The sequence below is a fragment of the Phlebotomus papatasi genome, chromosome 3 (assembly GCF_024763615.1).
Source record: "Phlebotomus papatasi isolate M1 chromosome 3, Ppap_2.1, whole genome shotgun sequence".
Lineage (NCBI taxonomy): Eukaryota > Metazoa > Arthropoda > Insecta > Diptera > Psychodidae > Phlebotomus > Phlebotomus papatasi.
The window spans coordinates 810011-835526 of record NC_077224.1 but is presented as its reverse complement, the minus strand read 5'-3'; the positions used below and the strand labels follow the sequence as shown (position 1 = coordinate 835526).

The window sequence follows — 25516 nt, the reverse complement described above, 5'->3', positions numbered from 1 at the left end:
TCCAAATTTCGGGAACAAATTTGTATAAAACGAAATCAACTCAAATTTGTAGACATTCCACTGTATCAAAACGGTTCCAAAAGAAAACTCTAACAAAACTGTAACTGTATTTCGTAACGAAACTGTAAAGAAAACTTTTTGGAACAAACAAATATCTTCTCTAGGTACAAATTGATTCCAAAAAAATTTTTTCCAAGGAAAACTTGTTCCAATATTTTGGTCAGTGTCCAAAAGTTTTTACCGTGTATATTGAAGAATAGGCATGTTCCTATCCGAAACACAACTCTTGTATATTATAATGTCAATTTTATTTGGAAGCTCAGTAATAAATCGATCATCAAAGAAGCATCTTCTTATTATTTCTCCACCACTTTAATTCTTATAAAGGAATCGTTACAAAAGGAGTAAGGACCCCAATAAAACACTCTTTAAATTTTATTTTTGAAATCTCGCATTTATTTATCAGCAAAATTTAGATTTTAAATCGTTTCAGCGCAGAGAATTTTTTTTTTATAAGTAGACTCCACCTTCCGGATTCACCCGGATTCGGGGGAGTGTTGGAGCTAAAGTTTTCTTTTTCCAATAAAAATGTCCAAGTTAGTAGATGCGTTCATAGAATAATAAATAGGCTTGGGACTTAAGGGCAACATCCTCCGATACTTCCTGCACTCGACTGTCCGACACATAGTACCACTTTCCTGGTGGTGGCTCCACATCTGGCTCCTCACTCCCGCCCACTGCTCCCTCCTCCTCCCCAATTCCCGTGTCCGCTGACGTTGAGGACGAATCATCGCTGTCATTCTCCAGGCCAAATTTACTCTTTTCCAGCGATTCCTCCAATCTCATCCGTTCCTCATCCTCCTGATCCAACTCTGCCTTGCTACCCTGCGGCGGAAATTTCCAGCGTTGATCATCCAGCGTCATCTGTGGTCGCACTTTGACATAGGCAATATAGTGGCCAGCTCTCATTCCACCCGAATGCTCAACAATCCCGTAGAGCGAATACAGCAACTTCTTCTGCTTCCTATCAACATTCGGCAGATTCTTCACCTTGGACCCACAAAAGGGAGCAATGTCGAGGATTGTGGGAAAGGTGACGGGTTTGCAGAGTTTACGTGACATAAATCGCGGACCAATCTGGAAGCGTTTGAGATGGAGTATAAGGACGGCCGGTGGACTAGAGATGAGAAATTGCTTTGTGGCATTGGTATTGATGGTCTTCCCACCCTTCCCATTGAGACGCTCAGTACATGCATCGCAGCCTACTTTGTTATTGCCCGTCATCAACTCAAGTGCTGTGAAGTTATTCAAGCACGATTGCACCGAACATTCACCATCTTCACACTGATACCTCATGGCCAGTGTCGTATTCCAATCTGCATGACTGATTGTCCTTGTCCGCGTCTGCTTTCGCCTCAGCGATACACTCTCCTCCTCCCCATCAGCATCAACGCCCTCTTCCTCCTCTTCGTCCTCCGCATCCCCATTACCACCCTTCCATTTAGCATTCAACGACAAACCCTCCATCTCTCCCTCAAGTCCACTTGTTCGTGTCTTACTACTATTCTGTCTCACTAAACTATTTGCCCCATCTTCACTTATTCCCACCTCCACCAAAACACTCCGCGTCACATCCTCCTCCGGTTCATCTTTGTTGGGATTCTCCGGAGCATCGTCCATCTTCTCCGGATTCACCGGACTCTTGGCCGTGTCATTGCCATTTGAGTCATAAACCGATTGATTGCGTGTCGTTGAATCCTTCGATACTTTCGGTACGTCCTCCAGGCAATTGTCCTCGACATCGGCGTCCGATTGTTCATTAGAAGACGACTCGGCATTTGAATCATCATTCACTGAAACAACAATGAAAAAAAAAACCAGTGATAAACCCAGATACTAGTCCCCGGCGAGTGACCTTCAAAGTTGAAGCCAATTTCTTAATTTCACATACAAATGCGTATGGGAATTTTTCTGCACTCGTGATCCTTATGCTAAATATTTAAAAAGTGAGAAGTTTTTCCGTATTATAAGATACCTTTCCGTATGGAGGGATAAATATACTAAATTTTAAGTTTAAGTTTAAGTTTATTGAAAAACCACGAAATAGGTTACAATCCTCTTACAATTGCGTGGCAGGGAAAAAGAAAAGAAAAAAAAGAAAGTGAGGAAAAAAATGCGTCAATACTAAATTTGAGGAAGAAATGATGAAGAAAGCAAAAATATTAGAGAAACCCAGCCTGGAAATGCCTTTGAATTCCCAAGCGAGAGTCACGAGCCTCACGGGGAAGTGCGTTGTACAAAGCTACTCCTTTAACAAAAAGAGTGCGGTAAAAGGTTTCCCGCTCTGCTTTAGGCACAATGAATCCCTGAACCCTTGCCGAACCCCCCCTCGTCAAGAGAGAGGCCAAGTATTCCGGAGTTCCAGTCGAGACGAGACGATTAAGAAAGACAAGGGCACGCATTTGAAGGAAGGATGGTAGGTCGCACCCGACAAAAAGTCCCTATGCGGACTAATGTGATCACGGGGGCCTAGAGCGCAGATATACCTTACACAGTTATTGAAGGCTACTGTCAAACGATGCATCGTCTCACCATCTGCTAAAAAGAAGAGCTCAGCTCCATATGAGAAAATGGGTTGAAGTAGCGCTCGTGAGAGGAGCTGGCGGTGTGATGTCCCGGTAGCGTCGGAGGGTGTACAAAGAGTAGTTAATTTTTCGACAAATTGAGGTTGTATGATCAGACCAAGATAAAGTTTTGTTAAAAACTATACCAAGGTTTTTCACCTGATCTGCATACAGAATAATTTCTCCGTGTAGGAAAAGGGGAAACGAAGGAAAATTTAAAGATCTTTTGGAAATTATGAGGGCCTGCGACTTATTTGGATTTAAGAGAAGTCCATTAGTGGACGACCAGTGCTCGATCTTGGATAAGTTCTCATTCATGAGCTCAAAAGCTGAATAAGGGTGTAAGGGATCGCCCTCCACGTTTATCTGCAAGTCATCCGCATACAAATGATACGAACAGCCATGCAAGACAGACGGGAGGTCGTTTATAAATAGTGAAAACATCAGGGCACCAAGGATAGATCCCTGGCAAATTCCCTTAGTTAAAGAAGCAGAAGAAGATATTTTATCAGAGTGCCTGACAACTTGGGAGCGACCGTTGAAGTAGGACTTTTTGTTTAAATAATTTTTTCTTCGGAGCACTGTGAGCTGAGTCCGAGATCAATTTAGGAATTGGCTTCAAATAGCTCCATATAAAAAGGCCAACTTGCCAGGTGTTTGCCCAGATAAGCTTATGGTAGCTGATATTCTTTACAGTCGACCTCTCGAAATTGTTGGAAACGCGAGCGCTAACTGGCGGAAATATTTGAAGATTTATTATGTAAGCCCTTCCGGCACATTTGTCAGTCTTTTTGTAGAAAGCGTGGCGTGACGTGCATTTGTGAATTTTCATAGGAAAAGAATTTGCGTAAGTTAGGATATTTCCTCATGTTAAAAATCTATTTAATTTAGTAATATTTATTGGTTAGATTTGGCTGAACTCCTTGGGAGACGATCAAGCTGAGTCCTGAGTCAGGAAAAAGAGTTATATAACTTGGTAGGTTCGATAAACGATTGAAAGAAATTTAAAATGGCGTCAGGATAAAAATTATTAATTGAATTACAGGTTGTAAACTTTCAAAAAGCTTGAGGTTGGTGGAAGCAAACGGAGGCCGTTTGAGATTAAAGTAAGGATTGAATTGTTTGAATTAAAGAAATGAATTGAAGTGTAGATTTATTTTAGGGACCACCAACATTCATTCATTCATTTGTAATCAGCCATTTAGTCATCGCCAAAGTAATCAAGTCCTTGCAGTCCGCCACGGGGAAATTGAGTTAATAAAAATAAATACAGTCCACTATCTCTTGATTTGTTTGACCCAGGGGACTTGGTTCCCAACAAGCCCGTGGAATCAAGTGCAGTGAAGCTCACTGGATGCAATCCGAACACCTTTAACACCAGAAAAATTCCTGGTGACCTAAAGGGGATTCGAACCCGGGACACTTGCATTATAGAGCGAGTGCTCTACTACTCGACCCATTGAGTCAAGAATCAGAATGTATCTGGGGGAATCGAGAAGGAGGATGGCACTTACCACCGAGAAGAGGAAGCACCGGACTGGAAGGTGGTTGCTATAGCCATTCAAAACTTGAAAACCTATAAAGCTTTTGTCGTGGATAATATCCCAGCAGAGTTGATAAAGTATGGAGGAAAAGATCTTTACAACTGCATTCGCGATCTTATCCGTGACGTCTGGGAGTCGGAGACGATGCATAGAGATTGGAACGTGACCACAATTATCTCAGTATAGAAGAAAGGAGACAGACTGGATTGTAACAATTACAGGAGGATTGCTTTTCTGGATTCAGTGTATAAAGTCCTGTCGAAGTTGATACAAATAAGGCTGAAATTGTACACCGAGAGGACTATAGGAGAGCACCAGTCGGGATTTCTACCTGGGAGATCCACAGCGGACCAGTTGTTTAATGTATGTCAAGTGCTAGAGAAATGCTGGGAGTACAGAATTACTGTACATCAGTTATTTGTTGTTTTCAGACAGGCTTATGATACAGTCAACCAATAGAGACGGACTGTCGCTGCTTTTAGTGGAGCTCGGCATTTCTGCAAAACTCACGAGGTTGGTTAGAACGAACTGGAATGTTTTGCCCTAGTATGTCATTAGAATCTTTGGATACAACCAACTGAACCAACGATCATGCATCCTATACAAGTCGTCACAGTTATTTGCATATACGGATGATATCAATGCCATGGGTCGGAGTGCGGTAGCGCTGAAGGAGACGTTCATCAATTTAGCCAGTTCCGCGGAGAAAGATGGGATTCTAAGTCAACGAGGGAAAGACAAAGTACATGGCAATCTGTTCTGCAGCACCATGATACCACCGGAACATAGCAGTCGATTCGTGGATCTTAGAAGTTATCATACACTTCAAACTCCTTCACAGAAGTAACAGAAGATTCACGTGTTCGTGTTATGCGAGTTAATGTGACGAACAATATTAAACGGTCATCTTGATGAAAAACACCGGAAGTAAAAGAAGTCATTGGAGAGAAAAAGGAGGCTTACAAGCTGCGATCATTACATTGAAGCGAGAAAGGCTGCAAAGTGGAAGAAGTTCGGTGAGAAACTGAAGCCGGACGGCAGGATAGCAAACAAGGCTTTCTGGGAAACGATCCGAAGGCTCAGAGGGAAGAAGAGCAATTCCATGCAATGAGAGGAAGAGGTCTTAAGTCGCTGGGAAAAGTACTCCTCAGAATTGCTGAATTCTCAACGCACTGATTGTAAAGGCAAGGAAGAAAGTGGTCCTTCAGAGAGTAAAGTTCTGTATGCGAGCAGTAAATTGAAGGATGGAAATGCTGAAACTCATGGGTGTAGCGACGGTCTATTTGCTTATGTGTGTCATTAAGGCGGCTTAGCAAAGTGGAAGAGCACCAAAGGACTGGTAGATAGGGGTCATCGTACCGATATTCAAGACGGGAAACAAGAACGCTCCTATGATAAGAGAATTTCCCTTCAAAATTCAAAGTGTATGCCAAAGTCGTTGAGAGAAGATGCCGAGACATGATCGAGCCCAGACTGAGTGAGGAACAATGCGGTTTTAGACCTAGTGGACCTAGTAGACCTAGCACCACGGAGTAGCTTTTCAACCCGAAGATGATTATCGAAACACATTTTGGCAAAGTCGGCCGTTCGGAGGCAATTTTTCAAAAGACCTACCTGCATTTGTTGCTGAATCCGCAGCAGCTGAAGCATCTCCTGCCACTGCATTAGCTTGAGCCTTCTTCCTCTTCTGCCGCTTAGCCTTTTGCTCCTTCTCGCGTTCCTTCTTGGCCCGATATTTAGACACGGTTGGTACCTTTTCCGGTTCCGGGCTGTTCTTCCGCCGAATCGGCGGCTGAGGCTTCTCCATGCTCACGGGCAGGGAAATGTCCAGGAAGTACTCATGGCGCGATGAGGTATGATAGCATTCTTGGCACATGAGAGTGGACACAAGAAAGCCCCGGAAGACACGTTCGGGCTTTAGAATACGATCAGCCGCTTGCTGCCCGTAGAACTTAATCTTCTGCTTCATATCTCCCTCAACGGTTTGCGGATCGACTTTGCTGCTGTAGCCGAGGGAGTGCAGGATGACAGTTTGATAGCGACGCAAATCCTCACTACGAACACTCTCAAGCAGATGCCTCAGCAACTCATGCGAATCATGCTGATCGCCGCCTGAGAATTGCGGCCACTTGGCAATGAGTTGACTGAGGAGTTTCCGTGGAGTGCACACTCCACCTCCGCTCCTCAGTTCATCAATGGTTTCAGCCAGAGTGGACGTGAGATTGCCCCAAGCATTGAGAGTGCCCGTAATTGGAGGTAGGTTCACCTCAGTTCCGTCTGTCAGCTTCAGTAAGCCGCCAGGAAGTTGAAATCTGGAAAATTTACGCGTTCGGATCAGATTGTTTTTCGGATCCTTAACTACGGTCCTCACAGTAAAAAAATGTGTAAAATTTTACTACTACACAGTAAAAAAATTTACAACCACTACGATTGGTAATTTTTGCACGAGCGCTATGGTTTTGAAGTTTGTGTATTGGAAATGTTGTGTATTGGCAAAGTTGTGTATTGTAAATTTTATAAAATGGCTTCCTGTCTATAATTTTGATTGTAGAGCAATTTTGTTCGGTTTATGTGTATTATCTGTGAAAAGTCTTTGTATTAAACAAAGAAAAAAAAAGAAAAAAAGAACAAAAAGAGAAAAAATATGAAGAGATGGTCTGAGACTTGAACCCATAATCTTTGCGTTGATGGTCTCGTGTTTTCTGCCTGCGCTACCGACTTGCTTACTTCCCTTCAACAAATGGCCAAGAGTTGTATCGTCAATTTTTCTAATTTACATGATGCTTCCTCTGTTTTCTGTTATTACATAATTATTCCTCATTTTTCACGACTGAGGCAAATTTTAAGAATCCAATGAATGATTCCAGAAGACAATTAGGCAGTTAAAAATGCAAAAACTGTCTAAAATCTTAGAAAAATTGCAATAGTAAACAATGAAATTTTGACAGTTCTCACACAAATTTTCCCATACACAAATTCCATTACACAAAACATAATTTTACTGCCATTATGTTAGTATCGTACCACAAATATGATGTAATTTTACAATTTACAACCATATTGCTTGTGAATTTACACAACTTTTCCCATACACAACTTTATTTCTCACACAATTTTTTACTGTGTATAATAGTGCAAAATCGACCATTTTAGCTGTTTAATTTAAAAATGTTTAAAAAATGCACAACATTTTGGTAATTTATTGTCACGTGATTGAAAATTAGCACTATTATAGTTGAAAAATTTTCAACAATATTGTTTAATTTGAAAATGCGTAAAATTTTAACACTATAATAGTGTGAAATCGGATAAATTAATTATTTAATTGCGATCTGTGTAAAATTTCTGACTGTTACAATCATAAAAATTTCTCAACAATGTTTCGTGATTTAAAACTGTTTGACAAGTTTTAAAAATTACCACTATTATAGTATGATTACAGTTTTTCACATTATTATAGTGTGAAAAAATACACAACTTTATGATATTTTTTGTCACATGACCAAAAATTAACACTATTATAGTTTGATCATAATATTTCACACTATTATAGTGTGAAGCCTTGTGTATTTCAACCAAATTTGTTGAATTTTTAAACAAAAGTTGTGTAAAAATTGTTGAATTTCCAATTAAGACTTATACTTCAGTCGAGATGCTTTTCATTGGGCAAAAGTCATATAGAACATCAAATATTTATATGCATAATAAGTATATCGTGAAGATCCGAGCATCAAACGTAATCATTTCGCATTAGGGAGGATCCCGAGTACAGGGAAAACCAATAAAAATATCTAAAAATCTTTATTACTTTGTTATTTGTTTTTATTCATCTTGGTTAAGCCGTCTTCTGTAAATAAAATGTCAAATTTGTGAATTTTCAGAAGGCTATCGCTAATTTACAAAAACCTGACACTCCTTTTTGACTTAGGTCTCGGTAATTTTTAAGTCATACACCTATACCTACAAAATGGGCCTAGTCCTATCTCTGGCGAAGTCTTAGACCAGCTCCCATACATTTCTGCCCATTGTCCTTTCTTTTCAAATCCATTTGAATTTTTTAAATGGAGACTGGGGCACATGTAAACATTTTCAATAGATGCGAATATGAGGTGATTTTCCAAGCACACAGTGATTTTTTGGAAAATATTTCTTAGCTCATGTTTTACACTTGGGTATAGGCAATACATCGAGGGTAATGCGGATGCTGGAAAACAATTGAGTTTTCCATAAAAGTAAAATTTGTGTCACTGTGCATTTTTCTCTTTTCACAAAATAGGGTAGAGTCAGTACTTTTTCGCCAGTAAGCCCTTTTTCGCCACCTAAATTAAAATCACATTTTAAGAAAATTATGAGTTTGTGGAACTACGAAATGAGTGTTATTTCGTGACCTCTAGCCAAATGAATCAGAAAACCATATCAGATGCTCCACCGACTAGATTATTTGTAAGTTAATTAAAGAAATTGTCGACAAGGTGAACAGTTACCAAAAAAATATGGAGTTCTTAATAAACTTGTCAACGCTCAGACAAATTGTCTTGCATTATTTTATGTTTTTTCAGTACAGTATTCGATATTTTTTCACTGAAAGTCAATCCGTTATTAACTAATCTTTGTTCTAATATCATTTTTTAATAACTTTTTTCGGCCGTGTAAGTACTTTTCGCCATTCATTTTTCCAAGCATTTTACATGTGGCGCACCTCGCGGAATTTAGTTGAAACAGGCGTAATTTTCAATTGATTTTAGTCGCAAATAAAAAATGTGCAAAAAATCATTCGAAATACTCTAATAATTGTCAATATCGGTGTTAAATAAGAAAAGTACTGTGCCGTGTATTTTTGTGGGTTTTCGAAAGCTGCTGTTTCTTAAAAGTCAGTTGAAAACAAGTGGCGAAAAGTACTGAAACATGCATTGTTGCAGGAAATGTATTTTTTCAACTAGATGCCCAAAAATTCCCGGAAAGTCTCCTGGTTCATTTTAAGCTATCTACACATTAGACAAATTATTGAAATAATAGCATTTCAAAGTGACATTGAAAAGTAACTTCAATATTGAAGCGAATATTGAAACCAATATTTCAATAATTGCCTACACACTGAACAAATTGACTTCAATATTAAAACTTCAATATTAAAAACACCAGTCTAGTCAGGGATTTACATATCTTCTGGGATTTCTTCCGTATTTTGTCAAGAACACGCAAAAATAACCAAAGTTGGTCTGAGGATTTCTGGAGCTTCTCCCAGGAAATCCCAGATCTTCTGGGATTTTCTTGTTCATTATGCCCAAAGCACTTCAGATACATTCTGTAGTCATAGGATTCCTGGAGCTTCCTCCAGGAAATCCCACTTCATATAAGTATAATTTTATGATAAGAATTGGAATCCTACAGAGGGAACGAAGGCTTGTGTTTATAGCCACACGGTATGATACGAAGCATGATCCTGAAAGTCTGTGAGAATTCAAGTTATTAATTCAATTTGGCTTTTGTTTCCAATCTGAAGTGTTTTTGACATAATATACAAGAAAATCCCAGAAGATCTGGGATTTTCTGGAGGAAGCTCTAAGAATCCTCTGACCACAGAATGTATCTGAAGTGCTTTGGGCATAATGAACAAGAAAATCCCAGAAGTTCTGAGATTTTCTGGAGGAAGCTGGTGATTACTGCTGACCAAATTGGGTTCTTGAGGAGATTGAACAAAATATATAACCAAACTCCAAGAATCTGGGATTTTCTGGAGGAAGCAGGAGATGTGTCTTGACTTGGATTTTGATCTTGGATGTGTTTTCATTCATGAACAAGGAAAATTCAGCAGTTTTGTGATGTTCTGAAGGACGAAGATTCCTGACCATTAAAAAATATTGAAGGAAATATCAAATCAATTTGATATTTATAATTTCTTTGAAATTTTATTTCAATGTAAAATTTCAAAGTCACATTGAAATGATTTGGCCTAGTTTGTAGCCATTCAAAATAATGAAATAAAATGTTCCATATTGAAACAAATATTTCAATTTTTGCCTACACACTGGACAATTTTCTTCAATATTGAAACATTTATGTCAATAAATCTTTGCAATGTGGAGGCAATCCTTGTCAATATTTGACATTGAAAAGAAGTTTTTCAATAAATTATGTCTAATGTATAGCCAGCTTTATGGCCTCTACACACTAGAGAAATGTATGTCCATATTAAAGTTTGTGTTACACGAACGTAGGGAATTTGCTTCAATATGGACATATTTTTTTCTAGTGTGTAGAGGCCATTAGAGAGACAATGCTTCAAAGCACTTGTACAGAAAATTTCTTTTTATTTCGACAAAAATTGGAAGGATTACAAGGGTACAAAACCTTAAGGTGGCGAAAAGGGCTTACTCTACCCTAAATCGACTCATTTCAATCTTGTGCCAGCTGGGTTCTTCACTAAAAATTTTCGAGCAATGATATTTTCGCTTATGACAGCTAGTTGATTGAAAACATTTATTTTCCTTGTGAAAAAAGTATTTTAAATCCAAAGGTTTAATTAAAAGTGAATTAGAGAAAAGGCAACCCAGTTAGTGCACGCTGACTTATTTCAGTATTATCATAATTTTATAAATTGTCTTTACCTAATATTTTTGATTTTTTTTTTTAATTAAACAATGTAACGTTTCGCAGATATTTTTCACAGGAATTCAATTAATTCCGGAAATATTAAAATTGGCAATCTTTGATTGGAAATATTTGGCTGAAAGAAAGGGCAATAAAGAGTAGGACTTACTGTTCTCCAGGCTCTGCTGATTCCTTGAGTATTTCGGCCAAGTAGGGCGTCTGGGCCAGACACTGCAGAACGGCATTGAAGAAGCACGTGTTGCCAAGATTCGTGAGGCCACGGACACGCGGAAGGTCATTGACGTTGCAGCTGCGATTGACAGAGGAGGACTGTACAGTGTTTTGGGAGGATGCTTTGGCTGGGGCTGATGCATTATCGGCAGAATCACTGAACAGGGGCCTAATTGTGTCCAGGGTAGCGTTAATCTTATCCTCAATGCTGTTGACTTTGGCCGTTTGAGCCTTGGCCGTCTCCTTCTTGAGGAAGTCGATGCAGTCGAAGAGTTTCTTGGGGCAGGATGGATTGACTTCGTTGTCACAGAGGTAGCACCAGACATCGAAGGTGGTGGTGTTGACAACGACGGCATGCTGGTCAGATCGTGGCGTCATGTAGTGCTTGAGGGCGTGCTGATTGCGCGATCGACCACACAGATGACTGCCACACTTGAGGCACATCCACAAAGACCTGTCGTACTCAAAGTCTCCTCCTTCGGCAGTGGAATTACCAGTGGATCCTTTGCTGCATTCACTGCAATCCTCCATGTCCAGACCATTGGCCTTCAGGAGCTTCCGCAGACGATTCTGATCCACAGATTTGGCTGCATGCGGACACGATGGAACAGATCCACTCTGATTGCAATTTATCTGCTTTTCATCGCAGGACTCCGTCGTAGATCCGTCATTGTCTACGACAGGGTCAGCTTGTCTTTTGTTTTTTGCCATTTTCACGGGTGGCAGACTGCAGAAAGATCGAGAAAATACGCGAAAAAGACAGTAAATTGTCACATTCTCCAAGCCCAAGCACTTATATAATATGCTCACGAAGGCAAAAATGCCAGAAAATGCAAAATTCAAGATAAAATGCGAAAATTCCATGACACTTGTCTCATTTCCCGTGGCTCAAAACTAGGGCAAAAACAAAGGGAAAAAAAGTTGAATTGAGGTTATGGGATAGCCCACCCTAGAGAGGAAAACTCCACGGTTTCTGGCACCTTTTGGCCCCACAAAAGCCAATTGCAGATAGAATATTTGTGTGGAAAACCTTCAACAGCCTGGCCTTTGCTCATTTATTGCAGTAAATGCGTGATTTTGCCAAATATTTGCATAAAAATTTCAGATCATGGCGAACGCACACGATGACTTGGATTTCTCACAATTACCCCCCAATAATCACTATTTTAGCACAATTTACTCACTTTCAGTGCCGTTTCCTTTGACAATGGAATATTTTTCACAAGTTTCTTGCAATCTGGTAGGAAGTATTTTGACTAAAATGCAGAAAATAGAGAACCATAGAAAAAATTAAGATTTCTACATCACACTGAAGTATTTACCAAATGAATTTTTTGTAAAAAGGTGTTGGGAGGAGCGCCATCTAGTGGATATCTTGAGGTCCACACTACACTGCATGAAAATAAATTTAAAGAAAAAACGTTAGATTACAGAAAACGTCTAACACACTCAGAAAAATTTATGTTAAAACACTAAATGGATGTAAAGTTTGAGGCCTCTATCTCTTATAGTTTCCGAGATAATCGACTTTAAAGATTTTCAGACACTTTCATGCATTTCTCATCCAATTTTTTTTCATTTTCAAGTGAAATTATGCACATCTCAAGTCTGAAAGAGGTTCTAAATGGATGTAAAGTTTTAGGCCTCTATCTCTCATAGTTTCCGAGATAATCAACTTTAAAGATTTTCAGACACTTTTATGCATTTCTCATCCAATTTTTGTCACTTTCAAGTGAAATTTTGCACATCTCAAGCCTGAAAGAGGCTCTAAATGGATGTAAAGTTTTAGGCCTCTATCTCTTATAGTTTCCGAGATAATCAACTTTAAAGATTTTCAGACACTTTTATGCATTTCTCATCCAATTTTTGTCACTTTCAAGTGAAATTTTGCACATCTCAAGCCTGAAAGAGGCTCTAAATGGATGTAAAGTTTTAGGCCTCTATCTCTTATAGTTTCCGAGATAATCGACTTTAAAGATTTTCAGACACTTTCATGCATTTCTCATCGAATTTTTTTCATTTTCAAGTGAAATTTTGCACATATCAAGTCTGAAAGAGGCTCTAAATGGATGTAAAGTTTGAGGCCTCTATCTCTTATAGTTTCCGAGATAATCGACTTTAAAGATTTTCAGACACTTTCATGCATTTCTCATCCAATTTTTTTCATTTTCAAGTGAAATTTTGCACATATCAAGTCTGAAAGAGGCTCTAAATGGATGTAAAGTTTGAGGCCTCTATCTCTTATATTTTCCGAAATAATCGACTTTAAAGATTTTCAGACACTTTTATGCATTTCTCATCCAATTTTCCTTATTAATAATGATAATATGTAAAATATCGTTGGAAAAGTACCCAGGTGCTGATATGACTGGTTTTACTCGACTACGTTATTTAAAATAATGTCTAAAAGAATGTTCTTACAAAATTCAATCATTTTTTAATACTGTTGTAGGTTGTCGTCACATAATTAAAAAATGTGTTCCAGAACAATTAAATTGAACTATGTTGACTACCGAGTAACCGATAAGATCATGTTTTGGGTCGAAATTATAGAGGACAATTGAATATTGAATAAACTGAATATTGAGATGTTTGATTTAGCACACAATACAAATGATAAAAATAAAGAAAACAAAAACACCTAATAAATTGCAAATTTTATCTAATTTGGGTTTTAAACAAGTGTTATTTTAACTCATAAAAAGCATTATTTTAACTCTTTAAAAGAGTTATTTTAATTCTTAAAACGAATTATTTTCACTCTGACAAAAGAGTTATTTTTCAGTCTTAAAATGAGTTATTCTAGAGTGACACAGTATAAAATCATAATTCGCTCTAGTGACACAGAAAAATTGCACACCCACAGGAAAGATTATAAGGTTATAAGGTTGGAATAAGTTACAGAAACGCCGTGATGTATGCAAAAATTTTGGCGCTCATTTTTCAGCCTATTTTCAGCGCCAACGATTCATAATGGCTCCGGCACACCTTTTAGATCAGGAAAATTTCATGAAGTTGAAATTTGGATCCCTTTCTTTCTCACATGTTTTGCATATGTCTATATCTTATTCTCTGGCACTCTTCTTCTTCTCTTAAACATCAATTTAAATTCAATTTAGCTCAATCGAATTTGGTATGAGAAAGAATGAGATAATCATATGCAAAACATGTGAGAAAGAAAAGCTTTTGAATTTCGATTTCATGAAATTTTCCTGATCTAAAAGGTGTGCCGGAGCCATAAGAAATGCATTTTAAATTCATGTTCAATGTTCACTTAAGCCGGAACTCCCTGTAATTTAATCAGCTGATCGGTAAATTTTGTAATAACTTGCGTTCTTAATTTCTCATAAGCATAACTATTTTTGTTTTCTAGCTAAAAAAATCAATTCAATTCAATTAAATGGATAAAATTAATGCGGTTTCAATCATTTTTTTTTTATTTCAAAGCATTATCCTTAAGATAAGTTACATCAATTCTTTCGGGCCAAGTCAATCTTTTTATCAATAAATAGATAAAATTTTATTAAGTGATTCAAAGACATATATCACCCAGTTTTGAACGCATATTAGCTAAAATTTATGTAAATATCATTAAAATTTTAATGAGAAAGTGTGATACCAAGTTAGATAATATTAGTCTTATCACAGACTTTTATAGTCTATCATACCCAAACGTTCGACAATGCATTCGATGTTCAATTTTGCGTTCAGATAAATGATTTCTTGGGGAAGATAATTAAATTAAACAATCAGTTTTACGGTTTATGGACATAAAATATTTATGACTGCTTTTATTGAGATTTCAATTTTATATGCAGGGATTGAAATCTTTGGAAAAAATAGTAATTAATAGTACTTCAATGAATTTAAAGTATTCATGAAATCTGAATATTGCTTCAGAACACGCGGATTGGACGCAAAAAAGTTCTGACATTAATAATATTAGTACGTATAACATCATATAATGTGTGTAGTAATCAATAAGAAGGAAGATGCAAACAAAATAAACAATTTTGAATATCTGACCGCCCCACCAATGTTTTTTTTTAATGCAATTTAATTCACTCTTCATTTATTTCTATACCATAGGCATACCTTTTGTTTCTTCCCTCTTCCTCTGATGCTCCTTTTTTGTATTTATTAAATAAAGGCAATAAGACATCATCAGCGTCGGCACCTTTCATCTTGGAGTCATTACAGTCTTTTATAATGGTGCTCTTCGTTTTTCTTGTGGCCTGTGTATTATATCCATATTATTTCATTATGTATCTCGCCTCGCCGCTCATATTTTTTCACGTTTCATTTTCACAGTTTTTTTTGTTCTTTTTTCCAGCATTTTCAACTGAATTTACTGTAATTTTATGGAGCCCAGTGGAGATGGCTTCACTTGCCAGAGATGCTTCACAAAATGCACAGCCAAATACCTTTAAAAAAAATCTTATGTCTCAACATCACCAAGCAAAAATTATAAAGTGTTTCGTTTCCCGTTCTTTCTCTTCCATTCAGATTTTTTTCTTTGGCGGGAATATATTGTTGAAATATTCATAAATGTTTTTTATAGTCCATATATTAAGTGTTGATAAAAAATTAAAATTTATATATAGTAAAACCTGCCGAAAATCACACCTCTTGACTACATTCCAACTAGATGAAAATTTACCTTTTTTTTCGTTAAAGCGGTATGCTCCAGGAGGTTCGAAGCAAATTACTTTTGTCGATGTTCGGAGGTATAAACACAAAACAGGATATTATAGGAAACATTAAAGAGCAGTAAAACTTCAGTGAAAAGAAAATATTTGTTTTGGACTGCAATAAAATTGTGTGCTGAGAATAGAAGCTAAACGATTTGAGATAGTCTTAGAATTTTAAGCAAACCCCCACATTAGTTGTTCTGCCCTAGACACACTTACGACTTAAGCCGAGAGACGAGTTAGTGGAAAATTATGAAAATGCACTTTAACCATTATTTCTAATATAATTACGCTAAGCCGTCTCTCGACTAATCCTCATCTTTGTCAAGACCTTCACACGCAAATCATGAATAAATTCCAAAATCAATAAAACCATTAGGAGGAAGTGGGGCACCTTTAAAAGTGGGGCACTTTTGAAATTGAGATTTTTCACCTATGTTTAACCCATTCAATAAATGTACCAGAAATACTTGAGATAGAATGTTCATATTTTGGGATTAGTTTCCTACAGACTAATAGATGAATTTTTTGAAAAGAAAAAAACCTTTCATGGGGGCGCGGGGAGCCCCTGTTAAACACACGTCTTAACGGTCGCTGAATTTAAATTCTGTGCATTAATTCATTACAAACTCTATTGCTTTAGATAGAGGAACTATCCAAGAAAACAAATTGGCAACTAGAATTCAAATCAGCAAAGAAGATGAAGGACAATTTTAACAAATTCGACAGAATGTCGCATTTTCCGTCCGCCATTTTGAGCAAAAATTTTGCATGACCTTCCGAAAACCAAGAAAACAATAACAAAATGTATTCCCATCTCTGTCGGACTATTTTTCTCAAGAAATTGAAGAACTAAAATTACTAAAAATCCATTCCCGACAGCAATTCGGATTAAAATTGCACGGGAATTAATCATCTAAAATCACTCAATTTGCGTATGATGTATAATACCATGGTAAGGAATGGGTTAAGTGGAACTGAGCCATATCATAAGATAATTTAGCTTCTCAATATGTTTGTGCAGCTAAATTATATCACGATAAGGCTCAATTTCATTTAAAAATAGGTGAAAAATGCCAATTTCAAATGTGCCCCACTTTCAAAGGTGCCCCGCTTCCCCCTATGCAATTTTTCGAGACGATGATTTTGAAATGCGGCTCGGCACATTCATTTAGATCAGGAAAATTTCATGAAATCAAAATTCACATCCCTTTCTTTCTCACACGTTTGAAATATTTCTATCTGTCTAGACATTACGACGGATATTTCCAATCACTTCACCCTTGAGGACTCCTTTTTTAAAAGTGAAAGTTCCTTAAAGTCTTCTAAATGTCTTTTTCAAATATTTGAAAAATTTCATCATTTTTTTTTTGCTTGTGTTCAATGAAAATGCTCTCAAGAAGCCTTTAGTGAAATCACAAAGTGAAATCTAAGTATTCGGTCTAGAAATAAAAATTTTATGCAATTTTACAGCGCGATGCAACTTTACAGATCTCGTCTATTAGTCTATTAACTTAAGAGATTTGCGATGCAACTTTATGAACGAGATGTCAAATCTCGTAATTTTATTGACAGGCTCTGTTCAGAACGAGATTTTATATGAACGAGATTTGCGATGCAACCCTGAGTGGTGAATTTTATAAAATATGAATTCCAACCTCAAACCTCAAAAACTCTCATTTTTGAGAGTGACCCTAAACCGGATTTGAATGGTTTTAAGTTCGAGGAAGCACGATGTTAACGGTGCTCCTCCTTCGGAAACTTGGAAGATTATTCGTTATCGTGGCTCTAGCATTTTCCCACTTTTTCGTGATTTATTGAGAGATTTTCCAAGTTTTTTCAGTGATATTCATCAGTGGGGATCCTTGGGCATTTCACTGATGTGCGGATTTAGTATTTTCCATGGAGAAAATAGTGGTAAGAGCAAGAAATAGTGTTTCAGTAAAAAGAGTGAAAAGTGTTTCTGTGAATAATTTTCAGTTTTTCCGGGAAATTCTGTAGTAGGTGGTTGGGTTGTGCTAAGTTTGGGAAAAAATGTACTGTAGGCACTGTAGAATATCTGTGATTACAAAAGCAATTCTGAGTGCTGTTAATTGCTTCCGAAAAAGAAAAGGAAGCACCTTGCGGGTTTTCCGGAAGTGAATAATCAAACACCCTTTACGCTTTTCTTAGCCAGTTAGAGACTCCAAAAGCCAGTATTCTGTGGTCTCCGGAAGCTGAGTATCTTAAAGGCGGGACGGGGTTCAACAAAGTGTAGCATAAAGTGTATAAAGAGTGTCTGGATCACAGTTGAGTACAATCAAGGAACACCGGGAGCTGTTGGTGGGAATTCCCCAGCATCTCCAGCGAGGATCTCCAGAAGGCCTGGTGAGTCCAAAGAGATTCTGCTTATACACTCAGTCCCGGCATTAAGTCTTTCGGGATTATGCACCTGACGGAATTATGCACATACAATTATGCAAGTTTACCTACCATTGGGAGTCAATTTATGAAATCATTTTTGAAATGATATTTTGCTACTTTTTCAGAATAAAACTTTAATTTCTTTTATTAAGGTAAATTTTTTTTAAATATTCTAACCATTTACTGAAGAACTCTGGCCAAAAATTACTGTTTGTTAATGTATTTCTATTAAACAGTGTTGAATCTTTTTGTTTGAACTACATTTACTCCGCGCGAAATTCGTTCTACGCCCGATTTATTGAAAAGATAGCCCCTGCGGATATGCAAATTTTCTCGATGTGTAGGGGGAAGTGGGGCACCTTTGAAATTGGGATTTTTCATCTATTTTTAAATATAATTGTAACATATCGCGATATAATTTGACTGCACAAACAGATTGAGAAGCTAAATTATATCACGATAAGGCTCAATTTTATTAAAAAATTGGTGAAAAATCCCAATTTCAAAGGTGCCCCACTTCCCCCTAATGCCATTTCGCGCGTTTTTTCGGTCCCGAAAATGTGTTTAATCCCGGAATTGAGTGTACCTGAAAAATAATTGTGTACTATTGGAGTATTCCTGTGATAATTTTGGGTCGATTTTCCGGAAAAATAAGTGCACTTTTTTCTTTCTTGTAGACTCCTAGTGACAGTGGCAGATGATCAACTAGGCCCGAGGTAAGTGAGAAAAAAAATCTTATTTAACCTTTCATTCCGGGGGAAAGTAATTACACCAGAGGCACCAGAGGTGTGCAAGAAACCGTTGAAACCGAATTAATGTCAAAATAAGTTTGTTATAGTAGCGTTTTGACCATTGATGTACATGTTTCATTTGACGTTAATTCGGTTTCAACCTTGATCGAACTTCCATTACTTCTTACTAAAATTTTTGTTTGTTCACGACTCCAACACTCCTTCTAGGACAATTTTCAGAAACACATTGCCATTTATTTTGACGGTATAGCCTAAAAACCTTAGTGGAAAGCGATAATTTGTCTTTAAGGAAGACCAGACCTTCAAATAAGGTGGTCCTTGACTTCCGGTGGCCATTAGCACGTCTAAATTATCGAATGATCTTTCCTTCAGATAGACACAATTATTTTGTTTGAACATTAATTGCTCAATTAAAAATTTTTCTTATCAGAAAAGATGACATTTCTGAAACTGACCACTAACGTGCAAGGGAATTTACTCTGTCGTCGATTGAGCATAACTTCTTTATGAGGATCGACGATGTCTCTTCATTTTCAGGATTTTTAAGGCCTCATATAGAGGTCCTTTAACAATATTTATTTCATGGTTATTTGCGATCTATGCGTCTCAGAGATCGTTTGATTGCAAATGTGACGCAGATTTTGTTCAATTTGCTTCTTAACTTTAAGGACGATGACTATGGAAGAAGCAATTTTTTTAGACCTTCATCCAATTCATCTTAAAATGCTGCTAGTGTCTCTGTACCAAGTTATGTTTCGAAAAACGGAAAGTTTAATTACATTCCGGTTTTGAAGAGCCGTAACAATAACTGCTTCTGCATTTCCTGCAAAATATACCGACATTAAATTGTCACGTTTGAGTTCCATTACGGTTTAAAAAAGTTTTACAAAATATTATCGAAAATGCTTTTGTAGGCTTTTAGCCAATAAAATGAACTACCACTATGCAAGATACGAAACCGCTGTCACCAGTGGTTTGACAGCTATTCGCTCTGAAAGTTGTTGCATTTTTTTTCAGCCACCCTGTATAGTGCCTTACTTAGGGAATTCTACAAGACTATTTTAAGAAAAAAATTGCTGCTTGGGTTGAATTTTGATGGTAAAGAGTCACGTCGAGTAAACTCAAAAGAGATTCAGTGTTCCCGACCATTTTCTGCATCTTCTGTTATTGAACACTCCATCAAACCAAAAGTCTTCCGAAAGAGCGCGATAATTGTGACAGATCGGCATGATCGGAACGATAATTGCGATTTTTAGGAGTGATTGGCGTAATCAGCCGATCATAGAGACCGATCGGCGCTGATCAGCAGATGTGTCACTCACGGCCAACTAGACGGTACGTTTCCTTGTTTCTAGTATGACACTGATGAGATAAATCCGAAAAAGTTAAAATAACATTCCGGAAATGTTAATTTTATCCTGGCATTATTGATACGAAATCGGTGTAAATATTATGCTTATTAGGTGTAGTATGGGTTAAAGTTACCCTTTTTCATGTTCATTTTACACTTATAAAAAGGTATAAAATTAACATTAAAAAATGTTGATATATTTTTTCACGTAAAAAGTGTTAAAGTTACGAGGAAAAAAAGTTAATCTCACCCTCTTTTTTTTCTCAGTGTGTAGGTTTCTTGATAAAATATTTTAAGATCGAAAATACATAGAAATTAACCTTTAATGTCTGTATGAGACATAAGATTACCAGAAACATAATTCTGTACCAAGAAAAAGAGCGAAGAGTGGTGGAAGCAGAGAGAATAATAGGAGAATATATCCAACAAATTAATACACAAATTCTTCTTTGGAAGAATTTTTCCTTTTCGCGTCTAAGAAAAGATGAAGAAAAACGAAGAATTTACTTTGGGGCCTTTTGTGGGACGGTATCTTCTTAAAAGTCTGTAAAATTTATTTAACTTAAATGATACACTTTGGACAAATGAGAGGCAAAGAGCACACCATTTGGGGTATAAAGGGTACTGGGATACGATAATAAAAAACTTTAATGTTAAGATGTTCTTGTGCCACTCTCTATGAAACATTGATCGCACCATCGTGGCTGAAACTTATAATTATGGGTGCAATTACTGTGGTAATTATTTAGTAATTGCTTGGACACACTGGTAAAAATAAAAGGGTCAAATTGACCCTTTTCAAAAGGATGGATCGTATTTGACCCTTTGAAAGGTTCACTTTTGTATCACTTGCAATTTAGTATGCACATTTATCACGAATAATCATGTTTTATTGTAAACTTACTACTGATATCATATTTCTCTCATCTGAGCGAACACCAAAGATCACTTTTTCATTGTTTTTTTATTCGTTTATTCCGGAATTAAATAGATGTCAAAACCGTGACCCTTTCGAAGGGTTCCTGGTGACCCTTTCAAAGAGTCAAATATGATCCATCCTTTGGAAAAGGGCCAATTTGACCCTTCTATTTTTACCAGTGCACCTACCGCAATTATGCTGCATTTTGTTGTTTTTTTTTTCTTGCCCTGGTGAGTTGGGAAAATAAGCAATAATGAAAATGAGGAACTCCGAGACGAGTCTCTGGAATCGAATGATCTTGTCCGTGGGAGGTGTGTTTATCTCCTTCATGCGAGAGTGATGCGTTCCCTTTGATGAAAACCATCGCAATCTTCGGCTCGTGAGATCTTCATTGTGGGTGGCAAAAATGACATGCATTCTGCATTTTACCCATTTCATCCTTCTATTCCAACTTTCCAACCCCTTGGTCTCCAGTTAAATTTCTGCAATACTGTCCCATCTTTCTCGCATCACACCATTGTTCCTCTTTTATTCTTCTGGTCTGCACCAGGAGACATGCCTCAAAATCTTTCATCGACAGAGAAGACTGCCATTATTGCGATGAAAACCAGACATTGAAGGGCAACTCTGCATCAGCAATGAATACCCAAGGATCAGCCATGGTGCAAAAAGTGAGAATTCATGCGTGCATAATTTCTGAGATAGGGCAACCAGCAAACATCCAAAAAAGTGTTGGTGGCGAAGAGATGGTGTAACAAAGGCATCAAACATCTAAGTTCAGGAAAAAAAGTGAACAAATAAAACAAGTGTCGGTTTGAGCCTGTGAGGCAAATTTCTTGTTTCCTCCTTGTACCATTCTTCTCTTCAGTGGCTTCATCGTGGGCCATTCATCAGGCTTGGAAGAGAAGAAAAGCACCTGACCCAGGGATTCTCAAAGTATCACAAATGCCTTCTTCATCCATGAAGAACGCCCCGATTTATGAGATTTGAGTTGATAAATTACAAAAGGTCAGATTTTATAGTTAAAAATTATGAATATTCATTTTTGTGCAATAAAACTAAGTAATTTAATGAAAATATGAAAAATTATCATAGGAATGATGTGAGAGAATTGCATACTGGCGGTGAATAGATGAAGTTTTGGTACTGAGAAAAGTTGTAAAGCTTGAAGTTGTGTTTTTATTTTTAATTTAATGCTAAACGAAATGTGATCCAACAAAATAGGGAAGACCGGGGCAAATTGGTCACAGATAGGATTAGACGGAGTATTATAGATTTATTTTGAAAGAATATTGAGCTAACTCTTATTCGAAGTCATAATCTTCCTTCCAGTATGAGCCATTTTCAGGAGACAGTATGAAAGATTTGGTGTAAATAATTATGTCAATTTAATGTCTGGACCAAAAAACAATTATTCGTTTGAGTATCAATATAATCATCGGATCTTTCATATGTATTTTTACCCTTCAAAATATTTTTTAGTTGAGATTCTTTACAATCTCAGCTTTTATGGTCCTAGGTGAAATCCGATCTCGTCAGATCGGGCTCAAATTTTGGGTTTACAGTTTTGACACTCGTAGATCATGAATATCATGTGTCATAAAAAATGGATTTTCGTTGACAATATATAAATCGTATAACTATTTCTGGAGAGAGAACGGAGAGAAATATCACCAAGTGGTTTTCGGGAAAGGTTAAATGTCGATGGGCGGCTAGAAGTAGGTGATGTCAGATCCACCCTCCAGCCCCTTCCGCCATTTTGCAACATCTCCAAATTTTGTTTTCTCAATAACTGAGCCCCTATAGCATCGATCGGGTTCAAATTTTAGTATGTTATAGCTGGACCTAAGAGCTTTCGATTAAAATGCTTGCGATTCTTTACCCCTGAAATTTAATTCACAATCGAATTTTCATGCATTTTGAGTTGCAAGCACCCGGAATTGCGCGAATTTCGAGGTCACCTAGGCTAATCACTGGTTTTCTGAGCTAGATCCTTTTTAATCAGAATGACATGGTAATTTTTCTGGAATAAGAATGACGAGAGATCAACTTATTTGAGTTAGCCCTTGTTTCACAAAAGTGTGAACGATAAATCTATTTTGTTTAATTCAAACAAATCGCAAAAGCAATAAAAAAGAGTAATATTTTGGAAGAAATTAAATTAACGTTTTATGACTTATATGATCTGAAAATTTATTAAGTTTCATTTCTAATTACATTAAAGCCTGGAAATCACAAAAAAATTGAATTACCCACCTGTAATATCCAAGGAGCGAAATTTGGCTGTAGAAGAATTATATTTTTTTGTAATAATCTGTTGTATTGGAATCACAAAACTTAAACTCCTTTTCTATAAACGTTTTTCTTTGAGTTTAGTTACAGTTTTTTGTCAAAGTTCAGATAAAATCGATGTTCTGAATTTTAAATATCCAAAGGTACGATTTGTGTATCATAAATTCTCTTTCTGTGAAGTTGAAACAATAATATGTAGCAAGAATTGCTACGGGCCCACACCAGAACATGCTGGAGCACCCTTCATCGCTTGTCTCCGGGAGTGAGCCCCCATAGCCCATTCCAAGAGAGACTGTCATAGTAAAAATATTTATCCAAAGAAAATTCTCTTATGTAGTTTTTCTAAGACTAAAAATATGAATGAAAATATTCTGTAAAGTCAGGTCCTAAAGGAGACGAAAGTAACTTATTAACGCTATCTAATATAACTTAACGCTATCTAAACGCTTTTGGAAAATGTATTTATTCGCAATTGATATCCAAATTCAATTCAATGCAACTCATTAAAACTCGTAATTCTTAATACATTGGCAGCTAAACATAATTTTTTTAAAGTAACTTTGGTTCTCAATGACGTTGGACTAGTGGTTAGAAATAACCGGGTTTTCAGGATATATGCTTAACTGATTTTGAGAGACAGTAAAAACGGGTTTCAAGTTTAAAATCAGTTTGAAAATTCGTATTAGATCATTGAATTGTGAACAATTTTTTTTAGAATCTAATCTTTGATATAAGATTAAAGAGTGTATTGCTATAAACTAGTCTCCGACGAATGGCCTTCAAAGTTGAAGCCAATTTCTTACTTTCACATACAAATGCGTATGGGAATTTTTCTGCACTCGTGGTCGTTATGCTAAATATTTAAAAAGTGAGAAGTTTTTCCGTATTATAAGATACCTTTCCGTATAGAGGGATAAAATATACTAAATTTTTATTTAAATAAATTTTTTCCTTGGAGCACTGTGAGCTGAGTCCGAGATCAATTTATGAATTGGCTTCAAATAGCTCCATATAAAAAGACCAACATGCCAGGCGCTTGGCTATAAAGATTGTGTACGAGCTTCTGCACGGAAAGTTTGACATAGCGTCAATTTTGATAATATTTTTCCTTCATTCTATTTAAGGTCTGTAATTAAAGGTCTATATTTAAGGTCTGTAAGACCTTAAATCATTCTGATTTAAGGCTTTTTTTTTGAAATCATTACACTATATAAATAAATGAAGTTTACAATGGTTCAATGTACAGAATCTCAATTCAGTGATCGTTAAAATATATCTTTGATTACGTCTCTTCTCGTCTCCTTAATAAATTTTTCTTTTCTTATCAATAATCATCTATTAATCTGTAATGTGCTGAATACACTTACGACATAAGCCGAGAGACAAGATTAACGTAATTATTTGACGTAATTATTAACGTAAAATTACATACTTTAACCCTTTAAGGACGAGAGGGTCAAAAATCGAGGGTCAGAAAAAATCACTTTTTCTGACTTTTTAGAGCAAAATATACCTTTATACGGCCGTAGGAAAAAATTCATTTTTGGGTCACCGGTGACCCAATCGTTCTTAAAGGGTTAACAAACATATTAATTGAAGTTTCTTACAAATACTTAGAGTAAATTAAATTATTTATGAAAACATATCTGTTACGTAGATTTATATTTTCTCATGAATTATGACCAGCGCACAATAACTTTTGCTTGCAAACATGTTTTCAAAATTTACCATGAGAATGAGCGGGATGACTAGAATCTAGATCTTATACCCAACGCACAATAACTTTTGTTTGTAAATATGTTTTCAAAATTTCCCATGAGCGTGAGCGAGATGACTAGATCTAGATCTCACTCACTCTCATTGAAATGTCAAAAACATGTTTACTAAACAAAAGTTATTGTGCGTTGGGCATTACCATGAATTACCTTATCTATGGGGATGATGATCTATGATGGCATCAACTCTGATTGCAGAATGTTGAGAAGAACTGATTCACTATCTTCATCGTATCTTTTTCGATTATTACACCTAAAGAAGTGATCTCCAATTTCTCTAGAAAAAAAATCAATGGGGCGTTACGGATGTGGGATAAAAGGGCACCTATTCGAGAGGCACTAA

General features: G+C 36.7%; 1 protein-coding gene across 2 annotated transcripts; it reads right to left on the bottom strand.

The window, feature by feature from the left end:
• Window positions 1-433: 433 nt before the first annotated feature.
• LOC129806330 (ubiquitin carboxyl-terminal hydrolase 16) lies at window positions 434-12326 on the bottom strand. 2 transcript variants are annotated; one of them, XM_055854856.1, is made up of 4 exons: window positions 12171-12326; window positions 10929-11717; window positions 5783-6480; window positions 434-1853 (listed from the first exon to the last, which is right to left on the bottom strand). In XM_055854856.1, exons 2-4 carry the CDS (start codon window positions 11699-11701, stop codon window positions 598-600), a joined length of 2727 nt encoding a protein of 908 aa, XP_055710831.1. In that variant the 5' UTR covers window positions 11702-11717; window positions 12171-12326; the 3' UTR covers window positions 434-597. The 2 variants fall into 2 exon arrangements, with proteins under 2 accessions (XP_055710831.1, XP_055710830.1); XM_055854855.1 differs by having other exon boundaries at window positions 12175-12326.
• Window positions 12327-25516: the final 13190 nt, after the last annotated feature.